The 26,054-nt window shown below is 36.5% G+C and overlaps 1 protein-coding gene across 3 annotated transcripts in view; it reads right to left on the bottom strand.

Annotated features, from left to right (window-relative positions):
• Positions 1 to 26,054, bottom strand: part of cpeb2 (cytoplasmic polyadenylation element binding protein 2) — a 54,630-nt gene that overhangs the window by 5,586 nt on the left and 22,990 nt on the right. For 2 of the 3 annotated variants that reach the window (XM_006629591.3, XM_015344955.2), the window contains 8 exons: positions 23,465 to 23,555; positions 16,573 to 16,623; positions 8,228 to 8,251; positions 4,996 to 5,169; positions 4,585 to 4,674; positions 3,553 to 3,671; positions 2,716 to 2,830; positions 2,008 to 2,189 (listed from right to left, as the gene is read on the bottom strand). In XM_006629591.3, coding sequence (XP_006629654.3) covers positions 2,008 to 2,189; positions 2,716 to 2,830; positions 3,553 to 3,671; positions 4,585 to 4,674; positions 4,996 to 5,169; positions 8,228 to 8,251; positions 16,573 to 16,623; positions 23,465 to 23,555 — 846 coding nt within the window. The remainder of the gene's footprint in view (positions 1 to 2,007; positions 2,190 to 2,715; positions 2,831 to 3,552; positions 3,672 to 4,584; positions 4,675 to 4,995; positions 5,170 to 8,227; positions 8,252 to 16,572; positions 16,624 to 23,464; positions 23,556 to 26,054) is intronic. The other variant, XM_015344953.2, reaches the window with a different exon arrangement.

Here is a 26,054-nt window from a genome sequence, read left to right as displayed (position 1 = left end):
CCTATCACATCTGTTTTTCTTAAAGGTAAATATGAACCCTGACTGCACATCTCCCTACCAAATTGTGAAGTTCAGAATTATCTAGTTTTACAAAGGATAAGCAAAACTGGTTGATGATAAATGAGGAGGAAAATGGATAAAAAAGTGGATGCTGACAAATGGGATACAAAATATTCCCAAAACACAAAATGCAATGTAAACCTATGGAGGCCTTTAGAAAATCATTGTGCATCTGTGGTTGATAGAAAGTACCTTCTGTGCCTGCTGCCAGAGAACACTCGGCATTGAAAGAGAGCAATTTGCATGTGCAGTCTCTGCTGACCACGCAGGCCGTTTGGATAAGCTACCCTGGGCTTTCTGCACGACAACAATAGAGCTTGATAGAAGATATTACAGTGATTGCTCCTGATGGGCATTGAATTTGGCAGTTCCAACAGATGAGAGCAATTTTACTACAGTGATGACTTCAGCTTCATGCGCTTCTAACTCTGCCAATAATATATGGAATTTATTACCATATCTATGAGGAATATATTACTTCAGAGGGTTTCTGAAAGATGAGTCCAACAGGGAAAAAAAATCACAAAACTAAACTTGGCATACACTCTTAATGTTACACATCCTTTACTGTTGTAGACTTGATTTCAAGTTCAATAAGCTGAGACAAATTGCTTCCTTTTTTTCTCTTTGCCTAAATATGCAATGTAAAAAAACATTTAAAGCAGGAAATGTGCCTAAATGGCTTGATTGTTGAATTTAGCTCAAATCTTTAACAATTATATTTTTTTCTGAGTCATCAGGCTTTGCGGGAACACAAATACATTTACAATAGCTTAAGAAACATTTCAGATCTGGTGCAGAAGGTCTCAACGTTATTACTTTTAAGCCACAATGTTAAAGTAGGAAATGTGCTTTAAATGGCTTGACTGTTGAATTTAACTCAAATCTTTAACAATTATATTTATTTCTGAATCATCAGACATTTGTGGGAACACAAATAAATTTACAATAGCTTAAGAAACATTTCAGATCTGGTGCAGAAGGCCTCAACGTTATTACGTCTAGCCACAACAGTTTTATTTCAGCTGGTAGAACTCTCCATAAATTATTTTTGTCAGTTCATTTAAAAAAGTGATTTGATATGTATGTGCAGTTATATTCAGACCCAGCCTAAAAACTTAAATATTTTAAAAGACATTACAAAACCTTCTATGTGTACATAATATACATGTAGTCATTTGTGACTGAAAAATAACTTGGAGAAATGGTGCCCTTGTGATGACAAAGACGAATGTTGAATTTTGTAATGACAACTGCAGTGAAACTCAAACTGAGTCAATCATTAAAAATCATGATTTCTTCCAGGATTTGTGGTTCCACTTCCACTGCCATTGGATTACACTGATTCCGCTAAGAACCTGATAAGCATTACTGTCACATCTGTGTAGCTTAACACTAGTGCAATGAATTAATGTCTATATTTTCCGTTTATAATTTATAGTCCTCATTACAGCCATCTGCAAATAATACATTAATTATGCATTCAGAGAAACACTGATGAATACATATTGTAACATTTTACCATAATAATTTAAAATATGCAAAGTAGCTTTAACATAAAACTCTGTAAGATGAAAGATAATTAACACTGAAAAAGCAGCTGATTTTCTTCATTTTCATAAGGCAATAATAAGTAACTTGAATGATACAAATAGAAATTAACCCAAGAGATTTCAAACTTGGTGAAAAACAGCAACTACATATATTATTCAAAATGAAACTGCTACTGCTAGACAGTAGAAGTGATTTTTATTCCATTATTGTCAAGCAGCTCATTGGCCTCTATAAGTTACTGTGGTACTGTTATGTTGTTCAAAGACTTTGTGTACTCTCAAAAGCAGTTCTTCTGCTATGCAGCTCAACGTCCATGAAAAGGAGGCTTGGATCGTTCCCCCAGTATTCTTCCGTCTCTCTAGAGAAGCCGGAGAAAGTGCAAGCTTCCCTTACCCGTTTATCAATATCCCCGTGCTGCAGCTGAACGAAGCGAGCGCTGATGGCCGCGATGTAGCTCTGCTGATTGGAGAAGGCCACACGTCCTGCGCCTTTCGGATACTTCAGCTCAGGGTCAGTGTCAATTCCTGCATAGCAAACTCCTCCGTACAGACGATCCATGATCATAGCCAGCTCCACTGTGAAAGAACAAGAGCTTCAAGTTATAACTTGTAACTTGTCATCAAATAGTTGCAGTGCTTCTCCACACATTTGTAAAATGTGAAGACTGACACGTCCAACACTTCTTTCAAGTTGTACAGAATGGGTTATTTTTATTGACCATTCTTTTACAACCCACATAATGAAAAGAAATTTAATAAATTTGGTTAGACGTTTTACCAATTTTATTTTATGACTTTAAATACCCATTATAGTTTTATGATACCCACTTATAGTTTAAAACTATAAAAGGCAGGTGGGGCTCAGACAGGGGGATCCCTCCCAATTTTATAGTGGCCACGTAGTGTATCTCAACATCACCCTACCCTAAAAAACGGTCCCTCCCCTGGATATTTGAGATTTACAGCATACCTCCTTAACCCTAAGTTCCGTTTTTTAACCTTCACAAACACATGAGTAACTAATTCCAGTCAAATATTTCTAGTGTAAAATTTGTGTTCAATCACTCCTATAACATGTACGTGCTACCGTTTCTTAGCTTACCGGCTCTCAAGGGTCGAGGAACTCCTCCTACAAAAATGGTTTTACGAGGGTCCAGTGGCTGTGAACCATCCATGACAAAGTCACTGTCACTCAGGTTCCAGGGCCGGATTTGCACCTATTAAAACAAAAAAAAAATATTCTGTTATGTATGAACAAAACATTCAGAGACACATGAAATGTTTAATTAGGGCTGCAGTATGACATTCCCAAGGTGTATCAAATCTGATGAGAAAAAACAAATGTTGATCTAGAAAACCTATGGTTAGTAATCAAGGTTTTTAGTTAGCAATTATTTCCCTGAAGTTCAAAATCAACAATGATAGAAAGCAATTAATGATACGGGGGTGCTTTGGTAGAAGCATCCATGTAGTATAACAAAGAAACTGTTGACATTTTCTTTTCAACTACATTGCTACAGTCTCTGTATAATGAGGAATTATATGTAATTCTTTCAGGATATTAACGTTTGAATCATTCCACTGCTGAATATTATTTTTCTTCTTTATTAGAAATAAGAATGTTACAGGGATCACAGTACCAGATGGATGTTATAAATGTTATTCTCCCAAAGTAAATGAAAGTAGGGCTATACATTAGCCAAAATAAACATAAAGAACAGGTGCATACCTAACTTAAAAAAACAAAAGACTGCTAGATTCAGGTGTTACTAGTAAGAAAATGTTAATAAATGATCACTGAAATATTTTATAATCAACTCTGCTGAGCTATCCCCTTCTCTTGTGGATGATCAGAGCAAGAAATGTTCTACAGTTTCTGTTTCGAACCACGCATTGTGCTCTTCTATCAGGAAAGCTTTCAGATCACTGCTTCACTTACAGGCTTGTCCTTGATTGTAGGGCTAGATACACACAGGTAAAGTTTTCCATCTTCTTCAAGGCAGGCATCAATCAAGGCCTGGACTGAGCTTTCCTCTTGAAACAGCAGGAACGCATAACCTGGCAAACAATTGAATGTTGTTCAATCGATCAAGAGGAGGAAACATTCAACCTTTTTCCTTGTCTTTGAAGTTAATTATAAAACTTTTATCTCAACTGATTATAATGGTGATGCTGCAATTTAAACTGTAAATTGTGTGCAGGGCTAAATGTATACAATAATGTATCTTTGTGGGAGGTTGCATCAATAAGTGAGACAACAGCTTTCAAAATAACTGTGTGACTTTGTCTTCAGTCTGCAACTCAAGAGTATGCACACAGCATTCTTTTCTCATGTTTAAGCCATCTTCCTACTTTATTATGTTAAACATTTCTAGCTAAATTTACAATGAGCAGAAAGGTTGCTTCCTTTTTTTGTTGCCGAGGAGCTGCGCCAAATTAGTCACTACTACTTTACGCAAAAGAGGGAATAATTTATGTATAATTTATGATTACCTCTGGGTCCGCTGTGCACACTGTAGCCTCAAATGCACTGCCTAATTACTTCCCTGACTACATTATAAATGTGAACAAATACTCAACATCTGCCTTTATAAGTGTGTGCATAATGATACTGTACTAAACAGACATGGTTTGGTTAAATAATCAACTAAGCAACATTAAACTTGTTCTGCAGAGATTAATAAAAAAGTCCCCTTGGAAGCTAGAAATCTTACTAAGTCTAAATATTTCAATGTGTTAAAATGCTATACATAACAGCTGAAAATTAAAAACCAGACACATTTCATAATGAAATGGAAAATATAATCAATGAATATATTTAGTGCGAATAGTGCTCCTCAACTTGGTAGCAATTTTCAGACTAAACACCTAAAAAATAATCCATTATGTAATGATCTATCTTCTGAAAATAATGTCAGGTCTGTGAGAATGACCGGAGAGGTGTGAAGCTGTACACCTCGATCTTCATTACCTTTTGGTGGAAAGTAGGATTTGCTCTCTGCCTTGTGAGGCCAGTCAACTACAAGATGTCCGAAGCGGCGAAAACTTGTAGTGATTTCATCTGCAGAAAATAACCAAAAGGGAAGAACGTAATTGCCATCTATCCTTAAAAAGATCTGGACAAACACCTTCGTTTTATTATGAAACCGGCAAGCTTGCTATTTATCCATTTTTTTTTTCCTTCTTGAAGGACACCTACAATACCCTTCCTGCTTTTATATTTCCCTGTAGAAAATATAAAGAATTAATTAAGAGTGGTTTCTTTTAATCAAGGAGCTGCCAGCTGGTCTTGTAAATAATGGAGCATGACAGCTTCACAACACCCCACTCCTCCCTTGGGGAAGGGCTGCTGCATTATTAAACATAGTCAACGTCTTCTCACCTTCATCAATGTCTGGGGGTAGGCCACCAACAAACACCTTGCGGGAGAAGCGCTCGATACGCTCGCCATTCTGGTGGGAGTAGCAGTTGGGAGAGCTGAGGACGCCAGGGACCACCTGATCGCTGTGCCCGTCATCCAGGAGACCGTCGTCGATAGGGAACAGGGAGGAGCGTCCTGAGAAGCAAGCACAGAACAGGTTAGGCGCCTGCAAATCCCCCGGAGACTGCCAGATCCATTGTTACAAACCGCACTGAAACATACAGGCCACGCAATGTGTAAAAAAGTGGACTGAAATGTGAAAAAATATGTGTTACATATTCTTTATGTAACATTAACATTAACTTCTTGTTTTCAGGAACAGTTAAGCAATGCCATATGAATAAACGTAGATGTGAGGAACAGAGCAAAACGTTGTGTAGTAACAGAACAAAATACTGTATCCTTCAAAAAATGCTTCCTCTCTTCACAGGACAGTTTCCCTCCAAAGCAAAAAAAAACAAATTAAAACAGCTTCTTATAACTAGCACTTTACACATTAAAAGTGACTTTGATGAGGCAGAACTGCGGCAGTCAAAAAGCATCTTCCATTTTCCTTACAATGGTACAGAACTTGCACTGAACAGGCAAGCACAAAACAGCACATTTGTCAGTGTTTCATTTCCATTATGCTGAGCACTATACAACAGTGAGTTAAGATTACTTTTACACTTTCAGAGCAGTTCTTAAAAGCCTACTAGCTATCTGTACTAAGAACAAGGTCTGCTAATGTGAAAAGGCTGTTTGACCCATTTAGCTCCTTATTGATTTGAGACCAGCCATTTCTTGAAAGAAGAGATTGTATCAGCTAATGTGAAGGCTTGTTCCAGACTCCCACAATCTTTTGTGTACGGTAGTGCCTCTTGTTTTTGGACTGAAATGAACTTCAATTAGTTTCCAATAGTGAACTCTGTACGTGTAAGCTGTTTTGAATAATATTAAGGTAATTTCATAATAAAATATATGAACAACTGGTGAAATTGAGGATAAAGGGATATTTCAAGATTTCTAGGTAATTTCTAGGTACAATACATGGTTAGCATTACCACCATATGCAATGCTATGGGGGGGTTGAGATTAACTAAAAATAACAGTAGAAAATGGCACAAAAGAAGATAACTGGCAATGCCATCTGGTATCCTTACACATTACACAATTTCTTGTACAACTCAAATACTCTTTCAAGCTGCAAGTTCGCTTGCTACCTAATCAATCACATGGACATATAGCAATCTATAAATTAAATATTTAAAAGCAAAAATAACAACTGTCCTAGAAAAGCTGCCACCGAATCCACAGCAAAATTGAAATGAGCATGTTTCTATGACAGGGATTTCCTAGAAAAGACTCCTTTACTCAATGACCACGTGAAAGGAAAAACAAATGTTACAAAAACAAAAAAAGCCTCTTTGCAATGTGCACCGTATATCATAATTATGCCTCATACAAGCACAAAAAATTAAAAGTAGAAAAAAATGTATTTCCTATGCTGCTGTAGACAAGAAAATAAAGCAAAAATTGACTCCCTAGTGGAGGACCTGGCAAATCTGGAGCACTGTTTAATTTGTTACGTGCACTATGTAGCCAAGACAATGCCTGCTCAGGTCCCAGAGGAGATCTGATCTTGGCTTGAGGGCTCACATACAGATCTGCATTAACCTCTACATCATAAAGAAGAAGAGGAGAGAAAAAAAATCTCGCTAGGGAATTAAGTCCAAGGGAGCTGGCTCCTGGTGATTTCAGACACAGACCACAGAATAAGGCTGTCCACCGAGTTCAATGAAATAGCCTCCTGGCAACAACCATTAATTAAATTCATGACGTGTGTACCGATACAAGCAACCTTTACAGTCTTAGAATACATGTTCATCTTTTGAAACTGAAATTATAGAGAACTTACTTGTTCTGCTATTGTTTTAACTAGCATGAAGGCCTGAAAAGCACGGGAAGTATTTTGCTAAAGGCCTTCTAAAACAAAGTACTGTGACTACAAACTTCAGTAAATGAATCCTCTGAGACAGGTTTACAGTAAGCGGTGTATTGTTGAGTAAAACATTTCCTCATGTAAGTAAAGCTTCACAATTTTAACCTAATTCATCTTCAGAAACATACATCAGATAGAAATGAATGATATTACGGCTATTTATTTCATGGTTATCCTGGCTAACAGAATACATTATACTACATAAAATAAAAAGACTAGCCACTATGAGAAAAAAACAGTATGATTATGTAATTATGATTACATTGTGCCAACCTCTAATTATTTGTTTTTTTTTGGAAACACCTTACTTAATAATGCAAGTTTCAATTATACACAAGCCTTATACAATGACAGCCTATTTAATGGGCTGTAGTGTACAGCTCTTTAATAATGTAGAATGCTGCATGTAAATGCACTACACACATCATTTGGGGAACACCAGACTGGAATTTATATGTGTATTTGATGTAAAATAATCAAGTTTTAAATACCTAAACATCTTGGACAGCACAGTGGAGAGAGACTACTGATTAAAGCATCTCATGACTTTATTAAACCTGAAGAGAGCTACAGACGTCTACCAAACCGTGATAGTTCTGTGGTCTGTTTATTTGAGGGCTTTGTTTATTTGAACTTTTTGAAATATAATCACATACTTCATTGCTACTGCAAGGTTACATCATTGTACAAGCAGTCAAGGACTTCTGGTAAATATGAGTTTTATTACAGATTAAATGGGACTGGAGCACCCAGCAGTCTTTCCACAGCCACATCTCCACCCCTGCCATTAATTCTAAAGTATAAAGGATTTATTTAACATAGAAAGGTGCAAAATAATTGGTGTAATTAAAATTATCTGCCTAACTGATTTGATTTGGACTAAATACAATTAATTAGCAGTACATGCACTCCAAAGTTATTTTTTAAACAAGGTCAATTCGACTCATTCAGTAACAATTATACAGTGTTATACACTGTATAGTCACATTCTTTATCCAAAAGGGATAAAGTCAGATAGTGAATGGATGTAAAGTATTATTAAGTTAAAGTAATAACTAGACAATTTTTTAATTTAAACAAATGTGTTCTGTTCAACATAAAAACTAAAGCAAATCAATAGTCAACAACATGCACTGATTACGGTCACTGAATTTATTGCCAACCACTGGGAATCATGCTGAACCCAAACAGCAAAACACAGAAGTGCATTACCTCGTCTTCTCCCATAACTCCTTGCTGCGTGTAAACAAAGCACAAAGTGATTTTAGCAGTTAGAAAACCAGACAAAAACATCACTTATACTCATTGTATCTTTCTGAAAACAGCAAAGAGGGCTATAATTACATTACATGAAGCAGTCATTATGTGTGACTATTTAACCATATAACACCTAACATATAGTTTACAGTGCCCTCCAAAAATATAGGGATAGTGAAGTTTAAACTGGAATTTTAACAATAGGCTCTCATGAAAATGAAGAATGCTATATGCTTCTAAGTATTTAATGCTTAATATCATCATTTCAGTTTTACTGTCTTGGTTGAATGAAACTGACCATTAAAACCCTATTTATTTTTAGGTGTTGTGAGTTTTAAAGTATTGATTCATGTGTTTCTTGGTCAAGTGTTCATTGTTGGGTAATTAGGCACATGTAGAGCTTTTAGAGAACCTTTTCTTAAAAAACATTGAAGCTTAAAGAAAACAAGCAAATCAGAATCACAGTATAGGAATTGGGAATACCGAGATCAACCATTTGAACCACAATGTAAAAGAAACCTCAGGTGAAATTACCAATCAGCTGAGAAAAACATATGCAGTTGAAGACAGACAAATTATCAGAGCTACTGTATCTGGAAAAACCCTAAAACAACTGTCAGTGAGATCACCAACAACCTCCAGAGAGCAGGGATGAAGGTATCAAAATCCAGTGTGTAGAAGGCTGAGAGCAGTATTACAAAAAGCGACACCATAAAATGTAAACAACTCATCAGCAAAGAAAAGTCAGATTATAATTATAATTGAAGCACAAAGATGAGCCAGGAGCATTTTGGATCAGAATTTTATGGACGAATAAGACCAAGATAAACTTTTGCCAAAGTGAATTGAAAGGTTAAAAGTGCTGAGAAAAAAGTAAATAATTCATGCTCCCTAGAAAAACACCTCATCGGTGAAGCATAGTGGACATAACATCATGATCTGGGCATCTGTGGCTGCCTCACCTGTCATTATAGATGATGTGGCCGAATTATGTCAGCATCAGAAGAGAATCTGAAGTTTACAGTAACAATTTTTAAATGAAAATTCTTTGATACTAATCGGGCAATGCTTTACCATAGAATATGACGATGACTTAAAACAGCAAGCCAATACAAACAAGGAGTTCATCAGCAGATAACAAATGTTAAGTCTGGCCAAATTCATCCCTACATTTAAATGTAATTGAGCATGTACATTACATGTTGAAGAAATAATTGATGTCAGAACACCCCAAGAGCAGGTAAGAACTGAAACTGGCAGAACTAAAGCATCTCAAATGACTGCAGAAAGTGTTTAGAGAGCTCAATGGGTCATAGAATTCATGTGGTGATTGTCTCAAAGGGATTTGCAACCCAATACTGACTTTTACACTCTGTAATTTACAATCCTATAAGTGAATGTGTCCCAGTATTTACGCACTTAAAATAATTGGTTTGAACACAAAGTACGTTTTTGTTTTAACATTAATCCACTGTATGCTTGGAATTGCTTCAAAAATGAAACACACTTATCATTCACATTAATCTAATGATACGGATAAGAAAAAGGGAAAAAAAGACATCTACAGATAGGAAGGTACTTGGCTGAAAAGCAAAACTTTAGTTTTTACTTTGCTGACCCATTATTTTGGAAGGAACTGAATGTCATTTCAACTTGGAAAATTAAAGTTTTTCACTGGCCTCTTTTTGTTTGTAACCTTTCTTGCATTATTACAACTGCATGGGTTTGTTTCAGACCTTCAGCTTCTTGTTTGCTGGTAATTCCCTAAAGCAAAGATATGAAAACACAACAGCAGGATGACTGGAAACCTAGAGGACTGCTCTGTCAGTTTTAGTTTCATTTCAACAATTGGGAGCAAAATGTAAATTGCCCTTGCACATTAAGAAGCACAACACCACAGGCAGTTTCCCATCTCATGACTATTAAAAATTTAGTGAAGCTCTTTCAAGCAATATAACTATTTTTTTTCTATTTCAAAAACAGGGTTTGGGTATTGATGTATTCCTAAAATTGTTAGCTGAAAATGTTTCCTTATCTTCTCTTACCAGCGATATGCCATTTGATATTAGTGTCTTCACAGTGGTCAAGCATGTTTTCAAATCTGCCTTTAAGAGCGACAGTGAAACACAGAACCTTATCTGCCATCATCAACAGACGAAGATGCTTTGGATCATTCAGATTATTAATTCTACTATTGCAGGCAAAATATACAGCATACCACATGCAGACTTATTCAATGACTCAGTGAGCCATAACATTATCTTGAAACATATTAATCTTTTGCACTCAATTTAGGCTTTTAGATGTATGAAGGAATATCTCATAACAAAAACTTCAGCAGTTATCACAAAAGCACAACAATCCACAACAATATTGGCTCAGATCAGTAATACCTGTATAAAAAAACAGATTTGAAAGGGAAAGAAGTTTCCCTTACTGTCCTGCTTTTGATTTTGTCTACATAACTGAGTTAATAGGCAAAATGAGACCTATAATCTGTGTCCTGAACCCTATTCCTACAACCATAAGAATACTATCTCAGATTACCTACTGGTCCTACTACCTCACCTGGTCAACAAGCCCCTGAAATCTAATTAAAATTAAAGCCTGCTGATATTGCATTTAAAATGGTAAGATCCCTCAGGTACTTTACTGCTGCCCTATTTTCAGTTTGCTTTTTTCAGGAAGTGGTGGAAACAGCTCAATTACAATATCACTTTGCATCTAATGAGTTCTTTGAGCCTTTTCAGTCAGTGTTAAGAAGAAACACAGCAATGAAAGAGCCCTGGTTAAACTGGCTAATGATCTGCTGATAGTTTCTGGCTCATGATATTTTTTTTCTGGATTTAAGTTTTGCTTTTGATATTATCAATCACAGCATCCTACTGGTTTGCTTGGAAATTTTCTAGGTGACATTCTTTATTTCATTTTCATCTTTTCATCATTTAGTTGTTCCTTTCAGTGGCTTGGCTCCCATTTTGCATACATGCAAATCTGAAATTGTCCCACTTACACAGGGTGTTCGGAAAAGTTCAGTGCTGGGACTCGAGTACTGAAGTGCACTTGTTGACTGCTTTAATCAAACATTTAATGAAAATCCAAAGCCCTTCTGTTACTTTTGACCTCTGTTATCATGTCAAGTATCTCACTGTGGGTGAGCCTGTTAGGAATTTAACATTGGCTTCCCCCCCCCTCCAACTGCTTACCTCGGCTCAATTAAGACCCTGCTTAAATATTTAGACACGCTTTTATTTAATCGCGGTTAGACTACTGTAATGCCTTACACTATCTTCAAATATTACTAAGCCAGCTTCATTTTGACAAGATTTCAGGTGACCCTTGTGCTAACCAAAGGTACACCCATCCTCTGTAAAATGTACAACTTTAGAGTGTTCTTTAAGGTTCTCGTATTATTGAATGGTCTAGCCACATATTTTTGAGGGCTTGAGTGCGGGCCAGCTGTGAATCTGCTGAATGTGGTCTTTTTGCTCTGTTAAAGAACAAATTCCATGCAGTAAGGTGGTTGAGCCTTCTTGCGTGTAGCACCACATCTTTGGAACTTTAAAATCTTGCATAAAACCTATTCTTACACTAAAGATTTAGTATAATTTAGTATTATTCTTGGTCTGTTTGCTGTGTTTCTTTGTTTGCTTCCGTTGTGTGATGTGTTATACATCACTTTCAATTTCTTCAAAGTACTCATTTAAAAAAAAATTGAAGTTGCTGCAGAGGTATTTTTTAGAAGGTAGATTCAAATGGTTAAAAACTATTTTTCAAAGGAGAAAACTAACAAATACATGTATATAGCAAGCATTACTTCTGTGAACTACACATGAGCGGTGATCTCCACTAGCCAGAGAGCTAACCTTCAATTTTCAATAATTCAAGAAACTGAAAAATATCTTATATTTTGGGGAACTGTAACAAAATGCAGTATTTTCACTGCTTTTAATTTGTCTTCTAAAACTGTTTCAAATACTACTTAAATCAAGAAGTCAATAATTAAAGGGAAACATGCTCCACAGAAGTAACGTCTACAATTTCACTTAAAATTACATTATGTTTTAAGTGCTGCTCACATGATGTGCAATATATATGCCTGGCATGGAAGCAGCTGTAAAGTTTGTGCAAGAAGACTTTTTAAAAATAATACTTAGTTAATTTAACAGCCTTAAAATGTGGAAATGTCTGAAAGGTGCGAGTCTGCCAGTAAAAAGAAATGAAAATGTTGCTAAATGGGATTATTTTTATGGGATTACGGAACAGGCAAAGGTTTATTCCATGCTGAAAGGAAAGAGAAGAGACACAACACAAAGAGCACCACTTTACGGCTGTGGAGTCTTCTACAGGTGTGTTTACAATGGATCGTTTTCAATAAAAAGAATGTTTAGATGCTTTTTCTTCAGCTAACAGGCCTCAACAAATTCCCTATTCTTTTTAATGAATTGTGAAATTTAAATTTCGAATTATTAATCTTACACTTATCCATCTTATCCACGCCACATTTATCAAGCTTGTCAAATAGGTGCAACTCTCATTCAAAACATCTATCAATCCATTTTCCAAGTGTTTCACGCAGGGTCGCAGGGGTAGCTAGAGGCTATCTCGGCACGTAATGTGTGCAAGGTACACCCAGGAGACACCAGTCTATCGCAGGGCACACACAGACACAAACATGTACACATTCACATTCACACCATGGCCAACTTTCCCAGAAGCCAACTAACCTACCAGTAGGCCTTTGGACTGCGGGATTAAACCAGAGATCCTGGAGGAAACCCATGAGAACAAGGGGAGAACATACAAAACCCACGCAGATAGTACCCCAGGTCTGGAATTGAACCCAGGGTTCCAGCGCTGTGAGGCAGCTATGCTAATCACTGGGCCACCATTCCACCCTCAAACACAACATCCTTCTTCTTGATGTCTATTGCAGATCATCCAACCTTTTCACTCCAAGATCCACACCATTTAGCGGAAAATGAAGCACTAAAATGAGAACAACAGTTTATAATCTTTCTATATTTTAAAAATATTTCAGATACCAACTGACTCTATTCAATGATAATTTTGTTACAACCTGGGTGAACAAGATTTTTGAGCACCCTGACAAACAATATTGCCAGCTCCTGAACTAGAGTATTGACAACCAACATAATTGTAAACTTTGATACTGCAAATGAAAAATATCTCACAGATTAACTATGACCATAACTAAGCTGTTTTCTGCAGTGTGATTAGCCGAGTTCAATAAAGAAGGTGTAGTCTTGTATTTGATTGATTTAACACAAATAACCTTTTTTATTATAATTTAAACTGTAAAAAGATACTTTTCTTTTCAAAATTTCTAAACAATGCATGATTACAAATTTTTTAAAGTTCACATCATTGCAAAAACTATGACGAGAATACCTGCTCTTATCAAGATTTGCTTTTCAAAAGCACACATTCTTTAAAAACACTGTGACTGACCCACTCTGATGACAATAAATGTCCTAGCACATCAAGGATGGCTCTATTACTGTGGGTGCCAGCCTGGGTCACATCAATAGCCGGCTGTGATTGTGATTTCTCATGTGCCGGTACACTACTGGCTGAGTGCCATCAAGGACAGGGGAAGATCAGCGGACCAGGGCTCTCTCGACTCTCAAGAACACAGCAACCCCTGCAGCCTCCCAGTTGCTTGAAGGCGTGCAGTGCTGTCAGTGAGGGGGCATGTCTCCCTTGCAGTATGGAGATGTGGTGCCTGTGATGAGTGGCTCACTGGTTTCGAAGGCGGGCTGGTTAGTGGAGTCTGCCTACAAGTCCTCATTCACTCCTGTGTCTGGTCACAGTCTAGTTTGTACCATGGAATGTGCTATGACACAGACGAGACAGCCTTCCAACAATATGCCAATAATGGCACTTTAGCTAGACAAAAAAAAAAGAAGGCTACACTTAATAATTGTGTACTAGGCACTGTAGCAATTTATGATTAAATATGAGTGTATATTTCGTACTGTAGACTGACAAAGTAGTACTGAAATAAATTATAGTAGGGCAGGAAGGTGAAGTGCCTGGAGCTGAATCCTGATATATGCACACAGATAGCAAGATGGCACATGTATGCTATTTTTAGGTATCACGTGTTCCCAGATCCCAGGTTTGAAAATAGCAAGGAATGAAAACTAAGGTATATTATTATATGTTCTGTGACACTCATAAATGTACTGTATTGTTAATCAGCAAAGTATCAGCGGTTACAAGTTCATCTGTGAAACCTTATTTCTCTAGAAAGAAAATGTGAAATATTGTGAATTCTATTTTCATGTCAGTCACCTACTTCATAAGGTTTAATTTACCTCATTAACTCCCAAGTTTCAACCACAACAGGGTGTAAAAATAAACAAAAAACAGATACCGTCAAGTACCAAATGTACTACATTTGCTTGTGCTACACTGGAGACTTGATTACTTACTAAACAATTTAAGATGGACATTGTCCATCAAGTCTGCAAGATACAGTCTTAAATATTTCAGGATTTTATGTCTACACCAATTTGGATTAGGATTCAAAATAATAAACTATTTTTCCATGGCAAATTTTCTGTGAAATTTGGAGATGGAGAGGATTATAACATATTTCCATACAATGTTGTTTTTCCTTTCCAGTCATTAAAGTAAGATATTAATGAGAGATGGGGGATATTTAATATGTTTTCATGGCCTATTAATTAAAAGAACAGACCAAGATGCTTTAAATATCTTCAAAGACATATTTATAAATACATTTATTAAAGCACTGCATCCAGTTCTTCAGTGAGAGGCAAAAAAATAGGACAAACAAAAGTACATCTTAAATGTTCAGCATTTACTAAAAAATCTGAACTGATTTACTAGTAATACTATTTAAGAATTATAGAACTACAAAATTCAAAAACTAACATTCAGCAAAATGGTTTCCTTACATTATAAGACAAAACCACAAAATATGTGTGTCAACTTTCTAAATCATGTGAGCAGCTCCCAGCAATTTCAGAAGTTAGCTCCAACCATATAAAAGTAATTTACTTCAGCCTATGTAGCATTTTGCCAGAAAGACAAGGAACCCTACTCACTCCTGCAGTAGACAGTCTCTTAACGTTTTTCTGTTTCCCCTTGAGACAAAGATAAGGAATGAAAGAAAAACCCTCACTTCATTCTGTGGTCAGTAAGGGATTTTCTGTATCACTTTTAAAAGAGCATTTATTGCAAAACATATTTACCATTTGTCTATCACATTTCCATATCAGGATATTAAAAAGTCTAAAATTCCTGGTCCAATTACCAACTCCACTTAAAGGAAAAGAAACATACTAATTTTGTTTATTTTCCTGGCTAAAGCTACTGAATTAGATGTTACAATTACTAGTAAGGATGACCGACCAGGTCACTTGCACGTGGAAAGAATAACACTTGCACCAGATTGCTTTGTTCATGACCTTTTTATATGGTTGATGTAATGACATGAGTCATTCTCTCTGTGGAAAAAAACAGCTGCTGCCTTTTGAAATCTGTCATCCTCCAGAACTGCCGCGGAAGAGCAAAGTTTGATCGATATGGCTCTCATCCTGCGTGCTCATGCACTATAATGAGAGGCTGAGAACAAATCATCCAAAAAAGTTTTTGTTCTTGACCTCACAAAGTTTTCTCACTGAATTGTCTACTTGTGCGGTCTCAAAGTCTGTACGTAATGTTCGATAAAAAGAATCCTTTTCTAGAATACTTGTGCCCCCCCCCCCATGTGAAGTGTTCCATTGAAAAAAGAAAAAAAAGAAATGGCATTTGAATCTTCATGGTTGCTGTGCTAGTGCCATCTTCCAAACAACGGAAACAAGTTTCCAGAAAACAGGATGAAATAATGTACTAAATTTTCTCAGTAAAACAAGGATATTTTCAACAGAGACATTTTTTTAAAACAATATGCATGTGTATCCAATTAATCACAAACAAATACTCCAAGATACACTACTTTCTCAGGCATAAGCTAGTTCATTTTAAATGCTGTGCCAGAGGCATGGTAATAAATTTCTAGTCTTCATAATGAGCTGAAACTGCAAATCTTCCAGAGGGCAGGGTGCGCTTTGGATACACAGTAGTATCAGTAAAAGTTAGGAATAATCAACACATGGTCTGCAGGAATTAAAACTTAAATTCATAACAGTTTCTTGGTGGCCAAAATACGTGGGAACACACAGCAAAGATTTATTCTTGTGTGTAGTGCCCGGTCATATACAAAATTAACTAAATACAGCACATTGAAAAAAAGTCAACATAATTACCATTTAGCATAAGAAGATTGTCTGTTCCTGGATGTGGGTATCCCATTCTGCCTAAAACAAAAATTAAAAATATATATAAATAGCAGCAAAAACAAATAAAACAGGTTTAATGTATTCATAGCCATGAAGACTCATTTTGTTTTTTAGCCATTTTGTTTTAAAACGCAAAGACAACTGTCCTTGATCATTCTGTTCATGTTCAAATTGCTGTCACAATAGATTTTCAACAGATGCCCATGGGAAGAGACTGCACTTGTTCTATAATGCTGCCTGACTTAGTGCTGGGGAAGTCCTATGGTTGTCAGATATAATTAATTTGTATTCTACTGTCCCAGGGAGACCTCTGAATCACAAATGGGCAAAGTTTAATAGCTCTGAATGCAGATCTATGGTTACCTCAGCAGATACTCTGGCACATTTATTACTTTTTCCACATGGTATATTGCTGCCAACTAAATTAAAAAAATATATATGGTTGTGTACAGCCTTTCTATAGTAAACTTCAGATCTACCTACACAAAACACATTAATCTTCAATTCTATGCATTTAAGATTAAATGGAAATTAATTTATTTGTTTAGCACAGAAGAAGCTGGCATATATCAAGAAGTTTCATCATTCATGCATTAAAATTTGACGATGTGCAAAATTGAGTGTTCTATATACAGTACATCAATAGTATAGCTGTGGAATAATTCCTTTTTTTCTTATTACTTAAACATACAATCTTCACATTTTTTCATACACTTGAAATTTGGTGAAAATAAACACTCTACATTTAATCCCCTAGTTATTTAGTCATCTGGTAGTTTATTAAAGTTTCAGAAACTTTTAGAAGTCACCTTGATTGCCAGTACGTATTAAAGATGGCTGAACACATACACAGAAAACTAAGTATCTCCTCATCGCAGAGAAGAGAATTGTGAATTGAGAAAGTTAAAGTATTATCTACCTCCACAACTCGAGAAATAAATATAAGACATCCCCAATTTAACTATAGTATCCATTGTTAGAGGTTCAAGAATAATCAGATGGTTGCTACTCTTTCAGGAATTGTGTGTTTCAAAATCTGGGTTTTGTACCCGTGTTCCATGGCAACATAAAAAGGAAACAATATGCCGAACAGCAATACATTGATTTCCAACTGCTAACAGGACCATTTGGCTGGATGAAACACAAATTAAGATTTTGAGCAGTGTCGGCAGGAGTATGATTAGGGCAGGAAAGTGTAGCTCCTGTTGAGAACATGTAATCTTCAATGTCTGTGAAGAAGAGAACAAGAACTGTTTTGCTATAGGTTTAGTTTGCATCCTCAAGTCCTCGAGTCTTAGAACTGAAGGATATATGGATTACTGAGTACCTGGAAAGTCAGGTTAGAAGACTTATGCCTTCTAACATAATGCTCAAGCTTAGTCGCAAACAGACTTTATATAATATGAAACAATTACAGGTTAAGATGGCATAATAAATCAGTGTTCTTGAATGGTTATCACAGAATCTAGTAGAATATTTGGGGCATAACCTGGAGAAAGAACACAAGCACAGATCATGCAACCTGGAGGAAATGAAGTGGTTCTTGATGTAGAAGTGAAGAAATATCCCTCATGAACCTCATGATCCCTCATGCTACAGGAAGTGCTTCTGCATGGTTGTCAAAGCCAAAAAAGGTTAACAAAATTTACTGCCAGTGTATTAATTAATGTGATGAAAATCCTTCATAAATACAAATAACAGATCTGTTTGTGACCAATGTTCTGTTAATACAAACAATACTGAAAGTCATACAAGTTATTGGTTTCTTTTTTTCTTCTGCTAGCCAAGGATTCTGTGTTGTGCAGTTTCCAGACCTTTCATCTCCATTTCACACAGCTGTTTGCTAGGAATGTACATAACTTTCCACTCACTACAACTCTTCCTCTAACTATGCCGCAATTCACACGAAAAGCAAAGATACTGTACCAAATATTTTACTCTAGGTCAGGCAGCACAAAGCAGTTATTCACGGTTTCCAGGTGTGTCCTAAACTAACTCCTGGTAACTACAAAACCTCACATCCGCCCTTTCCAACACTTTACATGTGCCCCACATCACATAAATGTGAACTCTATACAGTACTTTCCCTTGCCAGTTCACTCTCTTGATGAATTTTCGTATCTTTTTTGTGTAGTCCTTTGGTTACGTACAATCATAATGCCCATACTTTTGTTTTAATTGTGTGTTAAAAATAGCATTGATCATTTCAAACTAATTTCTATATCTGTTTTGTAGTCTGATTGATATCAACCACAAAAAATCATGTAAAGGTAGGTTATCCATGCATAGTACTGTACTATACTCTTTTTGTTCAGAATAAAAAGGTTTGTCTTTCTCCTGTTGAATAGGAACAAACAGAATTGATTATTCTTTACATAAGGAGTCCTACCAGTGGAACATCAAAGGTGAAGGAGTTTTAAATATACCGACTGGTATTGTTTGTGCCTCCTTAAACTGACATAGCATTTTGTTGTTCATTTTTCTTTTAGCAATGTTGAGCAGAAGTTAAATTGTGCATGCTGGTACATAAAAGTACAGCTATAAAGAAAACTTAAACTGAAGAAAATGGTCTTGTTTATTTGTACACCATATAGTATATACTACTGTATTAACTAAGGCATATATTTACAAGATGTTTTAAATTCATCATTCAGTAGGCAGAAGAATAATGCTGATTATTGCTTAGTTCTGTAATTACATATGGTAAATGGTATAGCAGATTTTACAATATTTATTCTGAAACAACAAAGTTGCTGGAACACTTGCTGTCAGAATATATTTTCTCGACAAGAGAATTTTTAAATGAAACAGAAATACAAAGCCCTGGCTTAAAGGCCATGTCATCTAGCATGATTACAAAAGGCAAATGGTAAATTTCATCACAGTTATGCCAGTTATTGGTCTCATGGTTTTACTACCAAAACTGGTCTTTAACATTATTAAAATAATGTCCATATCAGTCATTTCATTTGCAATTCAATAGTGCTGCCTCACAGCGCTGAGGCACTTGGGTTCAATTCCTTGGGTGGTGTGGAGTTTGCATGTTCTCCCCAGGTTTGCATGGGTTTCCTCTGGGTGCTCCAGTTTCAACCACAGTCTAAAGACATGCAGGTAGATTAACTGTCTCCTGTAAAAAATGGCCCTGGAGTGTGTGCGCTTGTATCTGTGTGTGCCCTGTGAAGGACTGGCTATCCAGTCCAAGCACATCCTGCCTTGCGTCTGCTGCTTTCTGGGTTACGCCCCGGCTCTCCCACGACCATGTACTGGATAAAGCTGTTTAAAATGGATGGATTGAGCGACGTTCAAAAAGACTGCCCCTTTAGGCAGAGTGATTGTCCTTATCAAGCTGGAGTTTTCTCTCTCACTTTAGCAACACAACTTCTGTCAAGCTGATTGAAGATGTAGCTGATTAAACAAGCAATTTACTTACTTGAAACTTACTTAAAGAATAATCTTTATTTATCAGGTAAACCACACTCTCATGTTCCTTTTGAAGCTCTAACAGTACTTCCATAACAGCACTGGGTATGGTTTACACATAAGACTTATTTACTTATTTACAGTCTTGAAAACAAGACTGTTCTTTATTTAAAAACCCTGAAAAGTGTTTTAACAAAGTATCTGGTAAAAGACGGAGAAAAATAAGGAATTTGCCACTTAAGTCCACTTAAGAAGCATTTATATTCACATGTATTAGTCAACAGAAAGGGTAAACAATTTCACAGGGATTGCATTACTTAGTATATATGAAAATAATCATCAAGCAAGGAATAACTATAGATTACTTTAGCTTCCCTCTGACCAACAGTAAGCAACTTCTTAATTCTAACTTCCTGACCATTAGATCCACATTGTAATGCACTTTGTAAACTGCAATAGCAACATTAATCTGAAATAATCATTAATTAATATAATTTTTGAAATGTAAATATTGGTGTAAGGTGGCTTTGCCCGTGTCATTCTTTGTACTTTATCTTCATTGACCCCTAGGCACTGTATAGAATCCATAATTACCTCCAAAAACAAGTGATCCTTTTAACTGTAACAAATTCACAAGAAAATGACAAAAATATTGCAGCAGGTGCACTAAAACCTTATCGGACAGACATGAACTGCCTGAGAAACAACAAATATGAGCACATGTATTGTTCACTTCAAATGTTGTCACGTCAGTATGAGCCTGCAGGATATGCAGCAGGTGAAGTTCTAGGACTTAATCAATGTAGCACCTTGCAGTGAGGCTGCCTTCAATCAGTACAAGTGGGATACTGCACTGACTGCAGGTCAGACCGTCACACTTGGGACTCCATCAATCAGTCCATAAAAATGAACATAAATATAAATGTGATGGTGTAAGTCTGTAACTCTGTGCCAGACACACCAACGCCCAATAGGGTGGTCTACACAAAACCAGAATTCATCACCACATTTGACAAAGCTCCATAAAAGTCCACCTTAGATAACTCAGTCCACCTTTTAAAGGAGAACTGTGAGGCTATTGTTATATTCCAGGGCTAGAAAGAATCGGCATTAATGAATGAATTTCAAACCACAATAAAAGTAAAATGCACACAATAAACTGTAAAACCTCCAATTTACAGTACATCACAAAATAGATGAAATTTCCAAGTATGCACAGCACCATATTCTATTCTGAAATACCTGCTGCACAACCTGTATTTAACTTGCTCGTACATCACATTGCATCAGTTATTACAGTGACTAGCGAGCAGGAAGGGCCGCATCATGTCACAATTTGCGGAAACTCTCTCTGTGGGAACCAGGGGTTGGTGACAACATGGCAACTTACAGTACTTTCACAAAGTTCACAAATTTGAGCTTCATTCCAAATTTGTAAAAATATACTTTTTACAACTTTTTCTATACCGTCAATGAATTTATTTGTTACTGAGATTTAATAACTGGTCTGAGAAAGTGGGACTGTAGTTCTCTTTTAATATACTGATAGCACACTGATAAATATGGGATATCGCTTTTTGCAGTCACAAGGCTTCACATTCAATGGGTTAAATCAAATCATCACTAGTACCCAATCTACTGTCACATTAATTAAGTGATTTAGTGCTAATGCAATAGTCAGTCACTCAAGTGTATCACAGCAAGTCATGATCAATTAATCAAAATGACAAGCAAAAACATGATCAACATCCAAAATCTGTTTATTTATCAAAATAAAAAAAATTAAACACTAAGAGAAGGTAGAACAAGAAGGTCCGGCACAATTCTTTGTTATTCCACGTGTTCGAAAAAATATTGTTTTAATGCTGTATGCCTTATTTCATGTTTCCCTGAAGTTTTTCAAATTGTTAATTGAAATTCTTTATTTAAAGTGACTTTGAATGAATGATACTGAAAGTCAGGTATAAAACGCTTAGTCACTCTGCAGCCGATTTACCAGCCAAATCAAGGGCACGTGCTTGACATTCCAATAGCTCTCTTTCTTACCACTGCAGTACGACATAAAAGCTGCACTGTTTCAGGTCATCTAAATGTTCAAAGAGTTGGCTGTAAATAAGTTCCTAGCTGGAAGAAAGCAGGCTTTGTGCTTCAATGTGACTTTCACTGGGAAGAACATGTCTTTTGCTTCCAACAAAGAGTTTTAACATTTCTGGGCAGCAATCGTGAAAAACAAAAACGTTCTCAAACATGAGTAACAGAAACACATCTAGCTTTACTGCACCACGCTAAAACAAACCAGAGTATCCTTGCAAATTCTTTGTGACAAATTTTAAAAAAAGAGTGTGTGCAAATATTCCAGATATTTTCTACAGAGGGAAAGATAAACAAAATGATTTGTTAATCACTTCACTGATACATTTAGAAGTCAAATCTAAGCTCAGCACAGCTTGTGGTATTCAGCTAAAACACTGCATTGCTATCAACAATCTTAATACTGTATAGCCTGCTTGTTTATGGAAACCATGAAATGAAGGTCACTACAACACAGCAGTGAAACAGTATGTTTTTCTCATTATTCCAGCGTAACTGCTGTTTTTAACGGTTCGCTGTAAGGGTGGGGCAGGTGAGGACAGGACAGCCAACTTGCTTTTAAAGTAGGTCAGATTTTTACTGGATTACAGCACATACATATTTAAAAAAGGCTACCATTTGCACAGCACACTGCTTGTATTTTTGTTTTGCTTAATGAGCCAATGCATTTACACTACAAAGTAGGCATAACAACAACAGCTGTTACAGCTCTCCTTTCCTTATACCAATGTGAGCTCCAGGGCCGTACACACTTCATGGCAGGAATTCTCTACCTCTGCTCGCGCCATTGCACAGCTGCATGCATGCCAAGGGTTTGCTTTAACCATGTACTTTGCCATCCTTGGTTCAGTAGTGACTATTATGTAAGGTAAAAAACGATTGAAATACGGAAACGTATATACATATATAATACAATGTTACTGTGTTTAATGTATGCCTGCCTGACTGATCCTTTGTTATTCTATTTATTGTAATTCTTTTTTAAACAGCCTTCATTAAAGTTTTCTTTCCCAACCTAATTTTGCAGTGTTTCTTTTTTACATTGCATTACAAACAAGGTACAGGCATCAGGCGGAAATAATTTAAAAGGACAATTAAGTGACAGCCACTGTTAATCAGAAGCATTTAGTGGAAGGGAAAATTGATTTATTTTTTTAGTTCCGTAACAAACAGCCCCAAGAGTGATACATTTAATGAAAACATTCCCTGTATTTTTAAATCTATATCCCGGCATTTACAAAGGACACTCAGGCTTCAGATAAAATGCTACAAAGGCGAATGAAAAAAAAACAGGAACTGGTTGCAAATTGCTCTGCAAATAAAAAGCATCTCTGAAGTAAAAACCTACCTTTCAATGGATCGTGTTCAGCTCTCATTATATCAATAAGTGAGCTTTCCAGGGAGTGCATGTTCAAGCTGTCATACATTCTTGAACGGTCCTACAAAAAAAAAAGATCAGGCTTCGTTGAGTCATAACAGTAATCACCACGGGCAGATTTAACTGGGCGTTGGCTTCATATTGCAATATTTTGGCACTTAAATTCACATGCTGTATTTGGGCATTACAGTACATTCCATTAAACAAAGGTTTGTCTCCCAACCCTGCGGGTTATGATGCACTATGTTTTTTTTATTAAGCAAAACGTCCGTTTCAGAAACGAAGGACCAAACTAAATGCTAAAAATAATAGAAATAAATCTCTGGCATTATGCTAAATAGCAAGAACAACTTATACCTGTACAATTACCACATGCAGAACTTCTTTGTGTCCTGTAGGGTTTATGAATACAGTTTCATTCTTAATTTTAATAATGTTAAAACAAATTAACAAGTAAACAAATGTTATTTTTCCTTAACTGAACTTTATCCCAGCTACACTGAAGAAGGCATTGAGGCAGAACCACATTCAAGAAACAAAGAAAAAACAATCCCATTTTCTCCCATGCCAATCTGACCCCCAACCCAAAAAAGCTCTCTATATGTTTAAAATGCTTGGCCATTCAATACATTTTCATTTAAAAGAGCATTTCAGTGAAGTACTCAAAGGAAGCAGGGCAATTAATGTTATGTCTCAAAAGTGAACTTACAAGTTTTTACTAAATAGAAAGAGGCAGTGACTGGTCATATCCTCTAAACATACCATGATATCTTATAATAAGAATAAATAATAATAAAATGTGTGATTCCTAATACAGATAGGGACACACGTATAAGATTGGGTGCTTGTGCTCCTGGCAAGTGCCCTGAAAACGCACCAGCGTCAAGGAGTTTGCCTATACTTCTTTTTTCTGTCCCCAGTCGCGTAAACTTTTTTACCAGCTAAAGAAACAACTGACTGAAAAATGCGCACCGAGCTATGGTATTAACAGTGGCATGAGTAAAATGAAGGAGATGGAGAGTTTTATTTGTCACTCCTTAGGTTCTAAGAAATCTTGTTTGGGCATGATGAATGAATTTAGACATCTAAGTGTTGAGTCTATGCATGAGCACTTCTGCGTATATTTTAGCATGTAAATTTTATCTGGGACAGGGGCCAATAGCTACCACATGACACAGTTTCTAGTAAAGGAACCCCTCTTTGTAGCCATCTGTATCATCTCAAGTAGTAAGGGTCTCAGCTGATCTCAAAAAATGAGAAGAAACTGGGGTATGCCATCAAAGCCAGGGAGCTTGCCTTTGTTCACAGTCTGCAACGCATCTTTTAACTCTCCGAGAGACGTGGCAGCTAAAGGCTATCAAGAAACCATTATCAATACAGTGTTGGCTGTATATAAGCTACATAACGTCTGAAAAAGAAGCACAATGCAGGATTGGAAACCACAACACATTTTGAGGACTTAATAAAGTAAATATTTGCAAAACTAGTATTATTGCAGAGTCTTAAAGTTAGAATATGGCTCAGTCTGCTACCATGAAAATAGTAATTCTGACTAACCCCCTTTCATTTTGGACAAACAGGCTTTATAGAGAGTAGAATCCAACAGTGTAGAAGTACTCGTAATGAAGCCCCTCACTGCATTATGCAAGACATGAGAATCGCTCATTGAGCCATGAGCAAGAGAGAGCAATTCAAGAGGGTGGATTAATGAGGCAGGGGCCCTAATCCCACTCCTCATAGAAATGCCAATTCAGCACAGCCAATCAACCTATCAGCACGTCTTTGGGAGGAGGCAGTAAAATGAAGCACTCAGAGAAATCACATGGGAACACAGGGTAAATCCAGAAACTCCACATGGAAAGCGCAAAATCAGACTCAAGAGCCTAGAAGTGTGAGACTGTAGCACTAACAGCCACACTTTTCTGCAACCTAATTTTATTGAATTGCAATAATGTAATTTTCACTCCTGAAATAAAAAACAGTTTGAATTTTTAGCTGTTTAGAAAGCAACACCAAACTTTAATAGCAAAAAACAAAATCGCAATATTCCCACTAGTTAAAAGTATTAATAAACTAACCACATTAGCATTTTGCAGACACAATGTATTTTTTAAAGGAAGATCACTGAACTAATTGGCAAATATTAGATGACATATGTCGAAGGAGAGGATGGGAGGACAATGTGTCTTCTGATACAGTAATCACCATGAGGCAGTCATTGTTACGAGGCTAATGAAAACAGTTCTGCCCAGACTATCTCTGCCTGACCTCCTTTGAGAAGGGGGTTTTGAATCACAAAAAGCACAATCCACCCTCACCACGTTTCATTCTGAAAACCCATGGGAATGTCAAGGTCTATGGATCCCCAGCCAAGTCTGTCCGTCGGGCACATACAACTCTTTCTAGCTGTCCAGTGTGTGCAACATTTAATTACACATAAATAGGCTGTCAGGAATATCAAATTAACTGATCTGAGAAAACCCCGGAATAATAAGGAGGCAAAGTCAATAACAAGGCTCAGACATTATAGAAATATTGTAAAGGGAGAAAATAATGGCAT

Source organism: Lepisosteus oculatus, chromosome 1 (assembly GCF_040954835.1).
Source record: "Lepisosteus oculatus isolate fLepOcu1 chromosome 1, fLepOcu1.hap2, whole genome shotgun sequence".
Lineage (NCBI taxonomy): Eukaryota > Metazoa > Chordata > Actinopteri > Semionotiformes > Lepisosteidae > Lepisosteus > Lepisosteus oculatus.
Note: the sequence above shows the minus strand (reverse complement) of the source record. Positions and strands in the feature narration are given on the sequence as shown.